Raw genomic sequence first — 19,656 nt, 5'->3', positions numbered from 1 at the left:
GAATGTTCAATGAAGATTCTTTCTAAAACATAAATACATAATAATAATCCACTTCAAATGTAAAGTTTTATTAGTCGTACCTGCGGGATACACGCCGTCCAAATAAACTCTGACTTGCAATGAAACAACAATAAGAAATAATACAAGTGTAGCCCGTCCTTTCAGCGAGCCATCAGGAAGCTAGGAAGAGGAGGCTGTGTAGCCCAAACTTTTCAGCGAGCCATCAGGAAGCTAGGAAGAGGAGGCTGTGTAGCCCAAACTTTTCAGCTAGCCATCAGGAAACTAGGAAGAGGAGGCTGTGTAGCCCAAACTTTTCAGCGAGCCATCAGGATACTAGGAAGAGGAGGCCGTGCAGCCCGTCCTTTCAGCGAGCCATCAGGAAACTAGGAAGAGGAGGCTGTGTAGCCCAAACTTTTCAGCGAGCCATCAGGATACTAGGAAGAGGAGGCTGTGTAGCCCAAACTTTTCAGCTAGCCATCAGGAAACTAGGAAGAGGAGGCTGTGTAGCCCAAACTTTTCAGCGAGCCATCAGGAAACTAGGAAGAGGAGGCTGTGTAGCCCAAACTTTTCAGCGAGCCATCAGGATACTAGGAAGAGGAGGCTGTGTAGCCCAAACTTTTCAGCGAGCCATCAGGATACTAGGAAGAGGAGGCCGTGTAGCCCGTCCTTTCAGCGAGCCATCAGGATACTAGGAAGAGGAGGCTGTGCAGCCCGTCTTCTCAGCTAGCCATCAGGAAACTAGGAAGAGGAGGCCGTGCAGCCCGTCTTTTCAGCGAGCCATCAGGAAACTAGGAAGAGGAGGCCGTGCAGCCTGTCTTTTCAGCTAGACATCAGGACTAGCCATCAGGAAACTAGGAAGAGGAGGCCGTGTAGCCCAAACCTTTCAGCTTGGACTCCCACTTTCCTTTTAATATGTCAATGAAGATTCTTTCGAAAGCACAACAAAGTATTAATCCAAACAATGACTCTTTGACCCAGTCACTGGCGGCAACGGGAACATGTTGAAGATGAAAGCATCACGTCCTATCACAACGCACGATATACCATCACGTCCTATCACAACGCACGATATACCATCACGTCCTATCACAACGCACGATATAGCATCACGTCCTATCACAACGCACGATATACCATCATGTCCTATCACAACGCACGATATACCATCACGTCCTATCACAACACATGATTTAACATCACGTCCTATCACAACGCACGATATACCATCACGTCCTATCACAACGCACGATATACCATCACGTCCTATCACAACGCACGATATACCATCACGTCCTATCACAACGCACGATATACCATCATGTCCTATCACAACGCACGATATACCATCATGTCCTATCACAACGCACGATATACCATCATGTCCTATCACAACGCATTATATAACATCACGTCCTATCACAACACACGATATACCATCATGTCCTATCACAACGCACTATATAACATCACGTCCTATCACAACGCACGCTATAACATCTTGTCCAATCAGAACGCACGATATACCATCATGTCCTATCACAACGAACGATATACCATCATGTCCTATCACAACGCACTATATAACATCTTGTCCTATCACAACGCACGCTATAACATCTTGTCCAATCACAACGCATGCTTTAACATCTTGTCCTATCACAACGAACGATTTAACAAATCATTTTTTTTTATCCATCGTTCACATAAAGGAGGACTAAAGCGAGCGTGGTCATTGGTTGCCCAAACTAAAGCATAGGTCTTAGTTTCCCTCCCCTCGATGTTCACGAGTCCGCAGCCTTTAACCCGTTTCACTTCCTCATGTTCTGTCCGTACTGCTCTCATCCTCGTCACCACCAGGTTAACATTCCCTCAGGCACAAAATGGCCCCCAACTCAGAGCCATTGTGGATTCCGGAATCCTCCAGTTGTCAACGTGAAGACGGGTGGCATGCTACATCCCCATTACGGACACGATAACATGGGTAACACAGACCGAGAGAGAGCAGAGGAGCTATTCACCATCACACACACAGCCCCAGTCAACTCCAGAACCCATCGCTGTCATCTCCGGGGAGAGAGAACGGAAAGAGAAGGTCCGCTTTCAGCCAGCCAAGATCCACGTCCCAAACGGCCCCGTATTCCCTACATAGTGCACTACGTTTGACCAGAGCCCAATGGGGCCCTAACGCTGCACTATACAGGGGAATAGGGTGCCATTAAGGATCCAGGCCAGATCCAGACAGTAAATACCACTTAATAAAAGGCAATGATTTTAGTCCCCCCCCACCCCCCCCACAACCCCCCCACCCCCCTCCCGTATCTCCTTAAGTATCCAGCACTTCAGCCACACTCACCATCAATCATCGTCCAACAGCCATAAGTGACATCCATTTCCTGCTATTACCAGACAGCAGGGAGAGCTCTGTGTGTGTTCGTTCACGCGTGAACGTGTGTGTGTGTCGAGTCACCTAACATCATCGTACTATTACGAGAGGTCCCTGGAGTCTCCGAGAGTTTCACGGAGGAAGAGCAAAAGGTGAATCTATTGCCATTGTCCCAGTCTGTCAGTCCTGCAGCCTCAAAATGTCTGCTGCATTTGGGGGGGGGGGGGGGGGGAGCACAAGACACACGCAAAGAATAGTGGGACACGAAACTCGTCCGAAGTTGGACGATAACTGACGCCAGACTCTACGGATGGACAGATGTTGGGAGGTGTAAAGGCACAGCAGGACAGACTTACCGTCTTCGTGATGGATGGACACGCGTCAAGGAGGTACAGCAGGAGACATACTGTCTTTGTGACGGATGGACACGCGTCAAGGAGGTACAGCAGGACAGACATACTGTCTTTGTGACGGATGGACACGCGTCAAGGAGGTACAGCAGGACAGACATACTGTCTTTGTGACGGATGGACACGCGTCAAGGAGGTACAGCAGGAGACATACTGTCTTTGTGACGGATGGACACGCGTCAAGGAGGTACAGCAGGACAGACATACTGTCTTTGTGACGGATGGACACGCGTCAAGGAGGTACAGCAGGACAGACATACTGTCTTTGTGACGGATGGACACCACACATCAAGGAGGTATAGCAGGACAGACATACTGTCTTCGTACGTGACGGATGGACAGATGTTGGGAGGCTTAAAGACATACTGTCTTCGTACGTGACGGATGGACAGATGTTGGGAGGCGTAAAGACATACTGTCTTCGTGCGTGACGGATGGACACCACACATCAAGGAGGTCGCTGTGAGAATCATCTCCGTACTACACGAGACAAGAAAGCCTCATTAAGAAAACAGATGAGCAGCTTGATGAAACCCATAGCAGCGTATTTTCATCCCAGCTCCTGTGTTTATGGCCCATTCCCCCTCCCCCTGATACACTAATTAACGACAGGGATCAGGACCGCATAAAATTACAGCCAACACTAACGGCTAGTTAACACAGGGGATTGTGACAGATCTGTGACAGTCTGAGAGTGTGTGTGTGTGTGTGTCTGTGTCTGTGTGTGTGCGTGTGTCTGTGTGTGTGTGTGTGTCTGTGTCGGTGTGTGTGCGTGTGTGTGTGTGTGTCTGTGCGTGTGTCTGTGTGTGTGCGTGTGTCTGTGTCTGTGTGTGTGTCTGTGTGTGTGTGTGTGTCAAAGTTTTACCAACAGGCGCTACATCAAATAATAACCACGTCTGTCATCGCAGCTAAAAAACAACAACAGGAAAAGGAGAAGCCAGGCATGAATAGCGTGACGCTACAGGGGTCGTCTATGGTGGCGTTTACAGTACGCAACACTACCCTCTCAACACACACTGTTCTGTTACCCACTCGGAACGTTCCCACCAACACCTTCAGGAAGTCACATGGTTCAGAGTAGGAAATGTAGAACTTTGTCGAGCGCCAATCAAAAAAAAGTCCAAACTACTGGGTCAGTGGAAACCCAGATCACATGACCACCAGCAGCCGTATTACCTCAATCAACGGGTGGGAAAGTGGATGGGAAAATGGAAGCAGGTATTGTTTGATGTAGTAGGTGTGGGGTGGAGGGTGTTTTACAGTAGTTGGTGATTTAGAACAATGTGCTTTTACAGTAGTTGGTGGTTTAGAACGATGTGCTGTTGAATTGTGTTTTACAGTAGTTGGTGGTTTAGAACGATGTGCTGTTGAACTGTGTTTTACAGTAGTTGGTGTTTTGGACCATGTGCTGTTGAATTGTGTTTTACAGTAGTTGGTGGTTTAGAATGATGTGCTGTTGAACTGTGTTTTACAGTAGTTGGTGTTTTGGACCATGTGCTGTTGAATTGTGTTTTACAGTAGTTGGTGGTTTAGAACGATGTGCTGTTGAATTGTGTTTTACAGTAGTTGGTGGTTTAGAATGATGTGCTGTTGAACTGTGTTTTACAGTAGTTGGTGGTTTAGAATGATGTGCTGTTGAACTGTGTTTTACAGTAGTTGGTGGTTTAGAATGATGTGCTGTTGAACTGTGTTTTACAGTAGTTGGTGGTTTAGAACGATGTACTGTTAGACTGTTAAATCAGCCGGGCTAGACAATCTGGACCCTTTCTTTCTAAAAATTATCTGCCGAAATTGTTGCCACCCCTATTACTAGCCTGTTCAACCTCTCTTTCGTGTCGTCTGAGATTCCCAAAGATTGGAAAGCAGCTGCGGTCATCCCCCTCTTCAAAGGGGGGGACATTCTTGACCCAAACTGCTACAGACCTATATCTATCCTACCGTGCCTTTCTAAGGTCTTCGAAAGCCAAGTCAACAAACAGATTACCGACCATTTCGAATCTCACCATACCTTCTCTGCTATGCAATCTGGTTTCAGAGCTGGTCATGGGTGCACCTCAGCCACGCTCAAGGTCCTAAACGATATCTTAACCGCCATCGATAAGAAACATTACTGTGCAGCCGTATTCATTGATCTGGCCAAGGCTTTCGACTCTGTCAATCACCATATCCTCATCGGCAGACTCGACAGCCTTGGTTTCTCAAATGATTGCCTCGCCTGGTTCACCAACTACTTCTCTGATAGAGTTCAGTGTGTCAAATCGGAGGGTCTGCTGTCCGGACCTCTGGCAGTCTCTATGGGGGTGCCACAGGGTTCAATTCTTGGACCGACTCTCTTCTCTGTATACATCAATGAGGTCGCTCTTGCTGCTGGTGAGTCCCTGATCCACCTCTACGCAGACGACACCATTCTGTATACTTCCGGCCCTTCTTTGGACACTGTGTTAACAACCCTCCAGGCAAGCTTCAATGCCATACAACTCTCCTTCCGTGGCCTCCAATTGCTCTTAAATACAAGTAAAACTAAATGCATGCTCTTCAACCGATCGCTACCTGCACCTACCCGCCTGTCCAACATCACTACTCTGGACGGCTCTGACTTAGAATACGTGGACAACTACAAATACTTAGGTGTCTGGTTAGACTGTAAACTCTCCTTCCAGACCCATATCAAACATCTCCAATCCAAAGTTAAATCTAGAATTGGCTTCCTATTTCGCAACAAAGCATCCTTCACTCATGCTGCCAAACATACCCTTGTAAAACTGACCATCCTACCAATCCTCGACTTTGGCGATGTCATTTACAAAATAGCCTCCAATACCCTACTCAACAAATTGGATGCAGTCTATCACAGTGCAATCCGTTTTATCACCAAAGCCCCATATACTACCCACCATTGCGACCTGTACGCTCTCGTTGGCTGGCCCTCGCTTCATACTCGTCGCCAAACCCACTGGCTCCATGTCATCTACAAGACCCTGCTAGGTAAAGTCCCCCCTTATCTCAGCTCGCTGGTCACCATAGCATCTCCCACCTGTAGCACACGCTCCAGCAGGTATATCTCTCTAGTCACCCCCAAAACCAATTCTTTCTTTGGCCGCCTCTCCTTCCAGTTCTCTGCTGCCAATGACTGGAACGAACTACAAAAATCTCTGAAACTGGAAACACTTATCTCCCTCACTAGCTTTAAGCACCAACTGTCAGAGCAGCTCACAGATTACTGCACCTGTACATAGCCCACCTATAATTTAGCCCAAACAACTACCTCTTTCCCAACTGTATTTCATTTTTATTTATTTATTTATTTTGCTCCTTTGCACCCCATTATTTTTTTATTTCTACTTTGCACATTCTTCCATTGCAAAACTACCATTCCAGTATTTTACTTGCTATATTGTATTTACTTTGCCATCATGGCCTTTTTTGCCTTTACCTCCCTTCTCACCTCATTTGCTCACATTGTATATAGACTTGTTTATACTGCATTATTGACTGTATGTTTGTTTTTACTCCATGTGTAACTCTGTGTCGTTTTATCTGTCGAACTGCTTTGCTTTATCTTGGCCAGGTCGCAATTGTAAATGAGAACTTGTTCTCAACTTGCCTACCTGGTTAAATAAAGGTAAAATAAATAAAATAAATAAATAAAATAAATGGGGTGTATAAGGTGTATGGAAACAGAGTAACATACTGTTAGATGGGGTGTATAAGGTGTATGGAAACAGAGTAACATACTGTTAGAAGGGGTGTATAAGGTGTATGGAAACAGAGTAACATACTGTTAGATGGGGTGTATAAGGTGTATTGAAACAGAGTAACATACTGTTAGATGGGGTGTATAAGGTGTATGGAAACAGAGTAACATACTGTTAGATGGGGTGTATAAGGTGTATTGAAACAGTAACATACTGGTAGATGGGGTGTATAAGGTGTACGGAAACAGAGTAACATATTGTTAGATGGGGTGTATAAGGTGGTAGTGAAACAGAGTAACATACTGTTAGATGGGGTGTATGGAAACAGAGTAACATACTGTTAGAAGGGGTGTATAAGGTGTATGGAAACAGAGTAACATACTGTTAGATGGGGTGTATAAGGTGTACGGAAACAGAGTAACATATTGTTAGATGGGGTGTATAAGGTGTACGGAAACAGAGTAACATACTGTTAGATGGGGTGTATGGAAACAGAGTAACATACTGTTAGATGGGGTGTATAAGGTGTATGGAAACAGAGTAACATACTGTTAGATGGGGTGTATAAGGTGTATTGAAACAGAGTAACATACTGTTAGATGGGGTGTATAAGGTGTATGGAAACAGAGTAACATACTGTTAGATGGGGTGTATAAGGTGTATGGAAACAGAGTAACATACTGTTAGATGGGGTGTATAAGGTGTATTGAAACAGAGTAACATACTGGTAGATGGGGTGTATAAGGTGTACGGAAACAGAGTAACATATTGTTAGATGGGGTGTATAAGGTGGTAGTGAAACAGAGTAACATACTGTTAGATGGGGTGTATAAGGTGTATGGAAACAGAGTAACATACTGTTAGATGGGGTGTATAAGGTGTATTGAAACAGAGTAACATACTGTTAGATGGGGTGTATAAGGTGTATGGAAACAGAGTAACATACTGTTAGATGGGGTGTATAAGGTGTATTGAAACAGAGTAACATACTGTTAGATGGGGTGTATAAGGTGTATGGAAACAGAGTAACATACTGTTAGATGGGGTGTATAAGGTGTATGGAAACAGAGTAACATACTGTTAGATGGGGTGTATAAGGTGTATTGAAACAGAGTAACATACTGGTAGATGGGGTGTATAAGGTGTACGGAAACAGAGTAACATATTGTTAGATGGGGTGTATAAGGTGGTAGTGAAACAGAGTAACATACTGTTAGATGGGGTGTATGGAAACAGAGTAACATACTGTTAGAAGGGGTGTATAAGGTGTATGGAAACAGAGTAACATATTGTTAGATGGGGTGTATAAGGTGTACGGAAACAGAGTAACATACTGGTAGATGGGGTGTATAAGGTGTACGGAAACAGAGTAACATACTGTTAGATGGGGTGTATGGAAACAGAGTAACATACTGTTAGAAGGGGTGTATAAGGTGTATGGAAACAGAGTAACATACTGTTAGATGGGGTGTATAAGGTGTATGGAAACAGAGTAACATACTGTTAGATGGGGTGTATAAGGTGTATTGAAACAGAGTAACATACTGTTAGATGGGGTGTATAAGGTGTATGGAAACAGAGTAACATACTGTTAGATGGGGTGTATAAGGTGTACGGAAACAGAGTAACATACTGTTGGATGCGCTGTATGGGCAGTGGGAGGAGGTCCTCTAGTTTACAGTTGAGGAACTCTGGTCTGGACTCCTGGAGCTTCTTAAACCTTCTAAAGGCTTTGTTCTTCTTTACCTGGAGCTGAGGACAGAGAACAGACCATTTAATATCACCCCGAGTCCTCCACTAAACAGATCTTTACCTGAAGCTGAGGACAGAGAACAGACACCACTAATATCACCCCGAGTCCTCCACTAAACAGATCTTTACCTGGAGCTGAGGACAGAGAACAGACCATTTAATATCACCCCGAGTCCTCCACTAAACAGATCTTTACCTGAAGCTGAGGACAGAGAACAGACACCACTAATATCACCCTGAGTCCTCCACTAAACAGAGGAGACCGAAGACTTGGACAGAGAACCTGTCTGTCTGTCTGCGCCGCCTGTCTGTCTGTCTGTGCCGCCGCCTGTCTGTCTTTCTGTGCCGCCTCTCTGTCTGTCTGTGCCGCCTGTCTGTCCGCGCCGCCGCCGTCCGTCTGTCTGTCCGCGCCGCCGTCCGTCTGTCTGTCCGCGCCGCCGTCCGTCTGTCTGTCCGTGCCGCCGTCCGTCTGTCTGTCCGCGCCACCGTCCGTCTGCACCGCCGTCTGTCCGACTGTCTGCGCCTCCGTCTGTCTGTCTGCGAGGCCGTCTGTGTACTCCCCCCAACACCAATCACCTCTATGTCAGTCATTATCTCTCTGGGTTGGCAGTCAGAGTGGAGGAGGAGGAAGTCTGTGTGCGAGAGTGACAATGTGTGTGTGTGAAAGTGTGTGATTGTGTTTGAGCACGCTCTCATTAAATATGCATGTTGTAAATCATGTCAACATGAGCGTGAACAATACGACAGCAGAGAGAGAGACTCATCTTGTCAGCCATCAAAACAAGCATGGCAGCCGTAAGGCCCAAGAAAACCTGCGTTTGTAGAAGACGCGGACAGAATCACCTAATCCAGACATTACAAAACTGAACGAAACAATAATTCAAAAACAAAAAATCGGTTGAACTTCTTCCGAGAGAACCATAAGTATTGACCATAATGCATCAGCTTTCTGAAACGCCACAGGAAATCCCCTGCCTGTGTGTGTGTGTGTGTGTGTGTGTGTGTGTGTGTGTGTGTGTGTGTGTGTGTGTGTGTGTGTCTACACTTTGTGTAACAGCCATTAGAGATAATGTCAATGATTACCAGTCTTCTGGTAGAGCCGGAAAGGCTCAATTAAAATGTTAACTACAAAAGTAGCCGACCTGTCAGAATGGCATCGTGATTTATTTGCATCCATTTTGTTTTGCAAAACTCTGCAATCACAGGAGCACCACAGCACCACAGCAACACAGCACCACAGCAGCACAGCAACACAGCAACACAGCACCACAGCACCACAGCACCACAGCACCACAGTCCGTGCTATCTGGGATCCTCGGGACCTCCTGACCACTTTGAAATGTAAAAACAGTTATGGTAAGCGTTATGGTTAGGGAAAGGGAAAGGGTTCCCGAAGTGGCGCAGCGGTCTAAGGCACTAGCATCTCAGCGCTAGAGGCTTCACTACAGACCCTGGTTCGATTCCAGGCTGTATCACTACCGGGCCGTGATTTGGAGTACCATAGGGCTGCGACAAAATTGACCCAGCGTCATCCGGGTTTGGCCAGGGTAGGCCGTCATTGTAAATAAGAATTTGTTCTTAACGGCCTTGCCTAGTTAAATAAAGGGTTAAGGCTACGTTTTAGGGTAGTGACATCCCAAAGATCCCAGATAGCACTGACAACAGCAACACCCCTTAACCAATCAACAGTCTCTTCCTGGTGCACACTGACCACAGCAACACCCCTTAACCAATCAACAGTCTCTTCCTGGTGCACACTGACCACAGCAACACCCCTTAACCAATCAACAGTCTCTTCCTGGTGCACACTGACCACAGCAACACCCCTTAACCAATCAACAGTCTCTTCCTGGTGCACACTGACCACAGCAACACCCCTTAACCAATCAACAGTCTCTTCCTGGTGCACACTGACCACAGCAACACCCCTTAACCAATCAACAGTCTCTTCCTGGTGCACACTGACCACAGCAACACCCCTTAACCAATCAACAGTCTCTTCCTGGTGCACACTGACCACAGCAACACCCCTTAACCAATCAACAGTCTCTTCCTGGTGCACACTGACCACAGCAACACCCCTTAACCAATCAACAGTCTCTTCCTGGTGCACACTGACCACAGCAACACCCCTTAACCAATCAACAGTCTCTTCCTGGTGCACACTGACCACAGCAACACCCCTTAACCAATCAACAGTCTCTTCCTGGTGCACACTGACCACAGCAACACCCCTTAACCAATCAACAGTCTCTTCCTGGTGCACACTGACCACAGCAACACCCCTTAACCAATCAACAGTCTCTTCCTGGTGCACACTGACCACAGCAACACCCCTTAACCAATCAACAGTCTCTTCCTGGTGCACACTGACCACAGCAACACCCCTTAACCAATCAACAGTCTCTTCCTGGTGCACACTGACCACAGCAACACCCCTTAACCAATCAACAGTCTCTTCCTGGTGCACACTGACCACAGCAACACCCCTTAACCAATCAACAGTCTCTTCCTGGTGCACACTGGAATTAAAAGGTAATCAAAATATCTTACATTTTTCCGAGACCTAAAAAACGGTCTCCTGATGTGGTCTAAACATTTAAACATTGTTGTGGACTTAAAAATATACATTTGTGTTTTTCTTTAAAAAAAAAATAAGAAGAATCATTCTGAGAGCCAAAAACCAGGAAAAACCAAACTGAGACAATGGAATTGGGAGTCGTCCCGGGTGAAGGGGTGTGTGTGTGTGCGTTTACACTGAGTCGTCCCGGGTGAAGGGGTGTGTGTGTGTGCGTTTACACTGAGTCGTCCCGGGTGAAGGGGTGTGTGTGTGTGCGTTTACACTGAGTCGTCCCGGGTGAAGGGGTGTGTGTGTGTGCGTTTACACTGAGTCGTCCCGGGTGAAGGGGTGTGTGTGTGTGCGTTTACACTGAGTCGTCCCGGGTGAAGGGGTGTGTGTGTGTGCGTTTACACTGAGTCGTCCCGGGTGAAGGGGTGTGTGTGTGTGCGTTTACACTGAGTCGTCCCGGGTGAAGGGTGTGTGTGTGTGCGTTTACACTGAGTCGTCCCGGGTGAAGGGGTGTGTGTGTGTGCGTTTACACTGAGTCGTCCCGGGTGAAGGGGTGTGTGTGTGTGCGTTTACACTGATTCGTCCCGGGTGAAGGGGTGTGTGTGTGTGCGTTTACACTGAGTCGTCCCGGGTGAAGGGGTGTGTGTGCGTTTACACTGAGTCGTCCCGGGTGAAGGGGTGTGTGTGCGTTTACACTGAGTCGTCCCGGGTGAAGGGGTGTGTGTGCGTTTACACTGAGTCGTCCCGGGTGAAGGGGTGTGTGTGCGTTTACACTGAGTCGTCCCGGGTGAAGGGGTGTGTGCGTTTACACTGAGTCGTCCCGGGTGAAGGGGTGTGTGTGCGTTTACACTGAGTCGTCCCGGGTGAAGGGGTGTGTGTGCGTTTACACTGAGTCGTCCCGGGTGAAGGGGTGTGTGTGCGTTTACACTGAGTCGTCCCGGGCGAAGGGGTGTGTGTGTGTTTACACTGAGTCGTCCCGGGTGAAGGGGTGTGTGTGTGTTTACACTGAGTCGTCCCGGGTGAAGGGGTGTGTGTGTATTTCCACTGCGATGATGAGCTCAATGTGAGAGGAATCACTGATGAATACCAACAAGAGGAAAATCAGAAACTAACATTTCATCACTACGGCGCTAAAACGTCACTACGGCGCTAAAACGTCACTACGGCGCTAACGTCACTACGGCGATAAAACGTCACTACGGCGATAAAACGCCACTACGGCGCTAACGTCACTACGGCGATAAAACGTCACTACGGAGCTAACGTCACTACGGAGCTAACGCCGCTATGGAGCTAACGCCGCTACGGAGCTAACGCCGCTACGGAGCTAACGCCGCTACGGAGCTAACGCCGCTACGGAGCTAACAACACTATGGAGCTAAACTAAAACACTACTTACTGAAGAGCCACTGCATCTCTACCTACCTAGCATCCTCTCCTAGTTACCTGTGGTTGGTTACCTGTGGTTAATCCTGCACGGAGCCGACAGCTGCAGTGATATGAATGTCTTGGTTAAGAGGAAGGATGAGTCTGTCTGCAGAGAGACCATTGACTGATCTCATTGATTAGGGACAGAGGAGGGGAGTTGGAATTGATTCTTCCACCGGGTCTACTTTGCTAACACGCCTGTAATTGCTGAAACATGGGGCTGTGTGTTATTAGCGTGTTAGGAAAATCGTTAGCATGCTAACAGAGGTGCATCACTTAGGCTGAGGTGATTAAACAGTGCCTTCTGAAAGTATTCATACCCCTTGACTTATTCCACATCGTGTTGTGTTATAGTCTGAATTAAACATGGATTTACACACCCACCAACACACAATACCAGATCATGACAAAATGAAAAACATTTTTTTTTTTAATTGTTGCAAATGTATTGAAAATGAAATACAGAAATATCATTTCAGTATTCACATCCAGAGGCAACACTTTGTAGAAACACATTAGGCATCAATTACAGCTGTGTCTTTCTGGGTAAGTCTCTAAGAGCGATTACAGCTGTGAGTCTTTCTGGGTAAGTCTCTAAGAGCGATTACAGCTGTGAGTCTTTCTGGGTAAGTCTCTAAGAGCGATTACAGCTGTGAGTCTTTCTGGGTAAGTCTCTAAGAGCGATTACAGCTGTGAGTCTTTCTGGGTAAGTCTCTAAGAGCGATTACAGCTGTGAGTCTTTCTGGGTAAGTCTCTAAGAGTGATTACAGCTGTGAGTCTTTCTGGGTAAGTCTCTAAGAGCGATTACAGCTGTGAGTCTTTCTGGGTAAGTCTCTAAGAGCGATTACAGCTGTGTCTTTCTGGGTAAGTCTCTAAGAGCGATTACAGCTGTGAGTCTTTCTGGGTAAGTCTAAGAGCTTTGCACACATGGTTTGTACAATATTAGCCCATTATTCTTTAAAAAAATTATCCAAGCTCTGTCAAGTTGGTTGTTGATCATTGCTAGGCACCCATTTTCAAGTCCTGCCATCGATTGTCAACCTACTCACTCAAGGGTTTTTATTAATTGTTTCTATTTTCTACATTGTAGAATAATAGTGAAGACAACAAAACTATGAAATAACACATATGGAATCATGTAGTAACCAGAAAAGTGTAACAAATAAATAAATACATCTATTTTATATTTGAGATTCTTCTCAGTAGCCACTCTTTGCTTTGATAGCTTTCCACACTTGGCATTCTCTCAACCAGCTTCATGAGGTAGTCACCTGGAATGTATTTCAATTAAACAGGTGTGTCTTCTTAAAAGTTAATTTGTGAAATAGCTTTCCTTCTTAATAACCTCGTCGGGCTAGGGGGCAGTATTTTCACGTCCGGATGAAAAGCGCACCCAAAGTTCTTACCGGAACACTGAACCTCACAGGGTTCTGAGAGTTGTAGTTCACAACAATACAATAAGAAGTGGTGTTCTTACCGGAACACAGAACCTCACAGGGTTCTGAGAGTTGTTCATCACAACAATACAATAAGAAGTGTTCTTACCGCCAGGACCTTGTTGGCGTTCTGGATGTTGTCTACGTAGGTAACATAGTGGTGGAGGTGAGGACAGAAGTCATCAAATCCATGTCCCAAGTCCCCGTTCTCCAGATGGACCAACAACGTCCTGCAGAGCAGAGAGAGAGACAATTAACAATGGTGATCAGCATCGACAACACATCCTCATGCAAGATAACATGTCAAGATAATCACAATATAGCATTGGCAACTAAGTATTCTGGGAATATCGTATCGTGACGTCCCTGGAAATTCCCAGCCCTAGAAATATAGCAATGGACATCACAGTACGATATTCTCACAATACTTAGATGCCAATACGATATGTAAATGTGATTCTATACGTCAAGCCGATTCCACACGTCGAGTCGATTAGGTCTAGTCGGTATAGTCGACTAGCGCTATCAATCGGATGCCAAATCCATATTTGGAGTAAAAGCAGCATTATAATATCATCCAAAATAATATTGTGATATGTAACAGCATCGACCCCCCCCCCCTAACCGCATCGATTTCTCCCCCCAACCGCATCGACCCCCCCCCCCCCCCAACAGCATCGATCCCCCCCCCCCCCCCAACAACATCAATCCCCCCCCCCCCCCCCAACAGCATCAATCTCCCCCCCCCCCCCCCCCAACAGCATCAATCCCCCCCCCCCAACAGCATCAATCCCCCCCCCCCCCAACAGCATCAATCCCCCCCCCCCCCAAACAGCATCAATCCCCCCCCAACAGCATCAATCCCCCCCCCCCCAACAGCATCAATCCCCCCCCCCCCCCAACAGCATCAATCCCCCCCCCCCCCCCAACAGCATCAATCCCCCCCCCCCCCCAACAGCATCAATCCCCCCCCCCCAAACAGCATCAATCCCCCCCCCCCCCAAACAGCATCAATCCCCCCCCCCCCCCAACAGCATCAATTCCCCCCCCCCCCAACAGCATCAATCTCCCCCCCCCCCCAACAGCATCAATCTCCCCCCCCCCCCAACAGCATTGACCCCCCCCCCCCCCCCAACAGCATCGACCCCCCCATCACTAAATATTACCACATAGAACCATCTGATCACCACAGTAAGAAATAACACGAATAAATGAAAAGAGTGTTCAACCATTAGACATGTACACCTCCTGACTGGTCTAATGATGTTCAACCATTAGACATGTACACCTCCTGACTGCACTGGTCTAATGATGTTCAACCATTAGACATGTACACCTCCTGACTGGTCTAATGATGTTCAACCATTAGACATGTACACCTCCTGACTGGTCTAATGATGTTCAACCATTAGACATGTACACCTCCTGACTGGTCTAATGATGTTCAACCATTAGACATGTACACCTCCTGACTGGTCTAATGATGTTCAACCATTAGACATGTACACCTCCTGACTGGTCTAATGATGTTCAACCATTAGACATGTACACCTCCTGACTGGTCTAATGATGTTCAACCATTAGACATGTACACCTCCTGACTGGTCTAATGATGTTCAACCATTAGACATGTACACCTCCTGACTGGTCTAATGATGTTCAACCATTAGACATGTACACCTCCTGACTGGTCTAATGATGTTCAACCATTAGACATGTACACCTCCTGACTGGTCTAATGATGTTCAACCATTAGACATGTACACCTCCTGACTGGTCTAATGATGTTCAACCATTAGACATGTACACCTCCTGACTGCACTGGTCTAATGATGTTCAACCATTAGACATGTACACCTCCTGAATGCACTGGTCTAATGATGTTCAACCATTAGACATGTACACCTCCTGACTGCACTGGTCTAATGATGTTCAACCATTAGACATTTACACCTCCTGACTGCACTGGTCTAATGATGTTCAACCATTAGACATGTACACCTCCTGACTGCACTGGTCTAATGATGTTCCCAGAGATATTACATCCTCACGTCGCTGGAAAGAAGGAGCTCTGAAGTTGATTTGAATGGATTGTAATGAAGCATCGGGCCGAGGTAGACCTGTTGGTCATCAGAAGACTCAGAGACAGCCAGGAGACACACACACACACAGCCAGGAGAGAGAGACACACACAGCCAGGAGACACAAGCGCGCACACACACACACACACACACTTAGCAGGAGAGTTGGGCTAACGAGGGCAAAGGGCAAGAAAAATCATGTTTCCGCTTCTTCCCTCCTCTCACAGCCAGAGGATATTATGATAAATATACAACTACAAATTACAACTTCCAGACTGTTTTCAGGGTGATTAAATAGTGTGGCCTTCAGGAAGAAGAGAACGAGAAGATAGGAGAGTAGAGTAGAGGGGAAGGAAAGGAAAGGAAAGGGAGGAGGAGAAGAGAGGGAGGAAAGGGAGGAGGAGAAGAGAGAGTGGAAAGGGAGGAGGAGAAGAGAGAGTGGAAGGGAGGAGGAGAAGAGAGAGTGGAAGGGAGGAGGAGAAGAGAGAGTGGAAGGGAGGAGGAGAAGAGAGAGTGGAAGGGAGGAGGAGAAGAGAGAGTGGAAGGGAGGAGGAGAAGAGAGAGTGGAAGGGAGGAGGAGAAGAGAGAGTGGAAGGGAGGAGGAGAAGAGAGAGTGGAAGGGAGGAGGAGAAGAGAGAGTGGAAGGGAGGAGGAGAAGAGAGAGTGGAAGGGAGGAGGAGAAGAGAGAGTGGAAGGGAGGAGGAGAATAGAGAGTGGAAGGGAGGAGGAGAAGAGAGAGTGGAAGGGAGGAGGAGAAGAGAGAGTGGAAGGGAGGAGGAGAATAGAGAGTGGAAGGGAGGAGGAGAATAGAGAGTGGAAGGGAGGAGGAGAATAGAGAGTGGAAGGGAGGAGGAGAATAGAGAGTGGAAGGGAGGAGGAGAATAGAGAGTGGAAGGGAGGAGGAGAATAGAGAGTGGAAGGGAGGAGGAGAATAGAGAGTGGAAGGGAGGAGGAGAATAGAGAGTGGAAGGGAGGAGGAGAATAGAGAGTGGAAGGGAGGAGGAGAATAGAGAGTGGAAGGGAGGAGGAGAATAGAGAGTGGAAGGGAGGAGGAGAATAGAGAGTGGAAGGGAGGAGGAGAATAGAGAGTGGAAGGGAGGAGGAGAATAGAGAGTGGAAGGGAGGAGGAGAATAGAGAGTGGAAGGGAGGAGGAGAATAGAGAGTGGAAGGGAGGAGGAGAATAGAGAGTGGAAGGGAGGAGGAGAATAGAGAGTGGAAGGGAGGAGGAGAATAGAGAGTGGAAGGGAGGAGGAGAATAGAGAGTGGAAGGGAGGAGGAGAATAGAGAGTGGAAGGGAGGAGGAGAATAGAGAGTGGAAGGGAGGAGGAGAATAGAGAGTGGAAGGGAGGAGGAGAGGGGGAGGAAAGGTAAGGGAGGAGGAGAATAGAGAGTGGAAGAGAGGAGGAGAATAGAGAAGTAGTTATTGATCACACACATAAAACTAAAACAAAGCAGAACTTTGTCTCAGGTTTTCAACAGTGAAAAGGATGTACTTCCATCACCATGGATACAGTTTAATCTGTATCACACTACAAATCACACCACGTTACATGCTCATTAAACTCCCCAGACACACCCTGGATACAGTTTAATCTGTATCACACTACAAATCACACCACGTTACATCCTCATTCAACTCCCCAGACACACCTGGGAGGGAATATCAATCTCTCCAAATAGCTTTGTGATTCTGCTCTAGTTCCTCTGGGTGACGTGACGATGTCTTTGGCGTTGGTTATTACAGTCTGTTACAGTGGAACAGGGAGGAGGGATAATTAGGTTTTTCTCATCTACATACTATCACTGTCTTGGTCACAACTCCTCATAAACTGCCTGAACCATGATGAACGGCACGGGAGGATCATCAACACACTAAATATTCCTATTATTAAATATATACGTCGGCTAGTGTTTAATTACAGTGGAATTCCTGATTAGTGTGCGGTGTTGTTCCCCTGGAGGAAAGTCCTTCCTACATTTACCTCAACACACTACGCCCAACGATAGAGACATGATACCTGACAGAAAAGCCTGTTGTCGTCCCTCTATATCAACACACTACGCCCAACGATAGAGACATGATACCTGACAGAAAAGCCTGTTGTCGTTCCTCTATATCAACACACTACGCCCAACGATACAGACATGATACCTGACAGAAAAGCCTGTTGTCGTTCCTCTATATCAACACACTACGCCCAACGATACAGACATGATACCTGACAGAAAAGCCTGTTGTCGTTCCTCTATATCAACACACTACGCCCAACGATACAGACATGATACCTGACAGAAAAGCCTGTTGTCGTCCCTCTATATCAACACACTACGCCCAACGATACAGACATGATACCTGACAGAAAAGCCTGTTGTCGTCCCTCTATATCAACACACTACGCCCAACGATACAGACATGATACCTGACAGAAAAGCCTGTTGTCGTCCCTCTATATCAACACACTACGCCCAACGATACAGACATGATACCTGACAGAAAAGCCTGTTGTCGTCCCTCTATATCAACACACTACGCCCAACGATACAGACATGATACCTGACAGAAAAGCCTGTTGTCGTTCCTCTATATCAACACACTACGCCCAACGATACAGACATGATACCTGACAGAAAAGCCTGTTGTCGTCCCTCTATATCAACACACTACGCCCAACGATAGAGACATGATACCTGACAGAAAAGCCTGTTGTCGTCCCTCTATATCAACACACTACGCCCAACGATAGAGACATGATACCTGACAGAAAAGCCTGTTGTCGTCCCTCTATATCAACACACTACGCCCAACGATACTGACATGATACCTGACAGAAAAGCCTGTTGTCGTTCCTCTATATCAACACACTACGCCCAACGATACAGACATGATACCTGACAGAAAAGCCTGTTGTCGTCCCTCTATATCAACACACTACGCCCAACGATACAGACATGATACCTGACAGAAAAGCCTGTTGTCGTTCCTCTATATCAACACACTACGCCCAACGATACAGACATGATACCTGACAGAAAAGCCTGTTGTCGTCCCTCTATATCAACACACTACGCCCAACGATACAGACATGATACCTGACAGAAAAGCCTGTTGTCGTTCCTCTATATCAACACACTACGCCCAACGATACAGACATGATACCGACAGAAAAGCCTGTTGTCGTCCCTCTATATCAACACACTACGCCCAACGATACCTGACAGAAAAGCCTGTTGTCGTCCCTCTATATCAACACACTACGCCCAACGATACCTGACAGAAAAGCCTGTTGTCGTTCCTCTACATCAACACACTACGCCCAACGATACCTGACAGAAAAGCCTGTTGTCGTTCCTCTACATCAACACACTACGCCCAACGATACCTGACAGAAAAGCCTGTTGTCGTTCCTCTACATCAACACACTACGCCCAACGATACCTGACAGAAAAGCCTGTTGTCGTTCCTCTACATCAACACACTACGCCCAACGATAGAGACATGATACCTGACAGAAAAGCCTGTTGTCGTCCCTCTATATCAACACACTACGCCCAACGATACAGACATGATACCTGACAGAAAAGCCTGTTGTCGTCCCTCTATATCAACACACTACGCCCAACGATACAGACATGATACCTGACAGAAAAGCCTGTTATCGTTCCTCTATATCAACACACTACGCCCAACGATAGAGACATGATACCTGCCTGTTGTCGTGCCTCTATATCAACACACACTACGACCAACGATAGAGACATGATACCTGCCTGTTGTCGTCCCTCTATATCAACACACTACGCCCAACGATACAGACATGATACCTGCCTGTTGTCGTCCCTCTACATCAACACACTACGACCAACGATACCTGACAGAAAAGCCTGTTGTCGTTCCTCTATA

General features: G+C 46.9%; 1 protein-coding gene across 1 annotated transcript in view; it reads right to left on the bottom strand.

Moving 5' to 3' along the window:
- LOC109876912 (rho guanine nucleotide exchange factor 39-like) overlaps window positions 1-19,656 on the bottom strand; it is an 88,034-nt gene that overhangs the window by 57,938 nt on the left and 10,440 nt on the right. Inside the window, exons 4-5 of the mRNA XM_031815463.1 lie at window positions 13,783-13,903; window positions 8,122-8,240 (exon numbers count right to left, since the gene is read on the bottom strand). Of these exons, the coding sequence (XP_031671323.1) occupies window positions 8,122-8,240; window positions 13,783-13,903 (240 nt within the window). The remainder of the gene's footprint in view (window positions 1-8,121; window positions 8,241-13,782; window positions 13,904-19,656) is intronic.

This window comes from Oncorhynchus kisutch, unplaced genomic scaffold (assembly GCF_002021735.2).
Source record: "Oncorhynchus kisutch isolate 150728-3 unplaced genomic scaffold, Okis_V2 Okis09a-Okis19a_hom, whole genome shotgun sequence".
NCBI lineage: Eukaryota > Metazoa > Chordata > Actinopteri > Salmoniformes > Salmonidae > Oncorhynchus > Oncorhynchus kisutch.
This window is presented reverse-complemented; position numbering and strand designations above follow the sequence as displayed.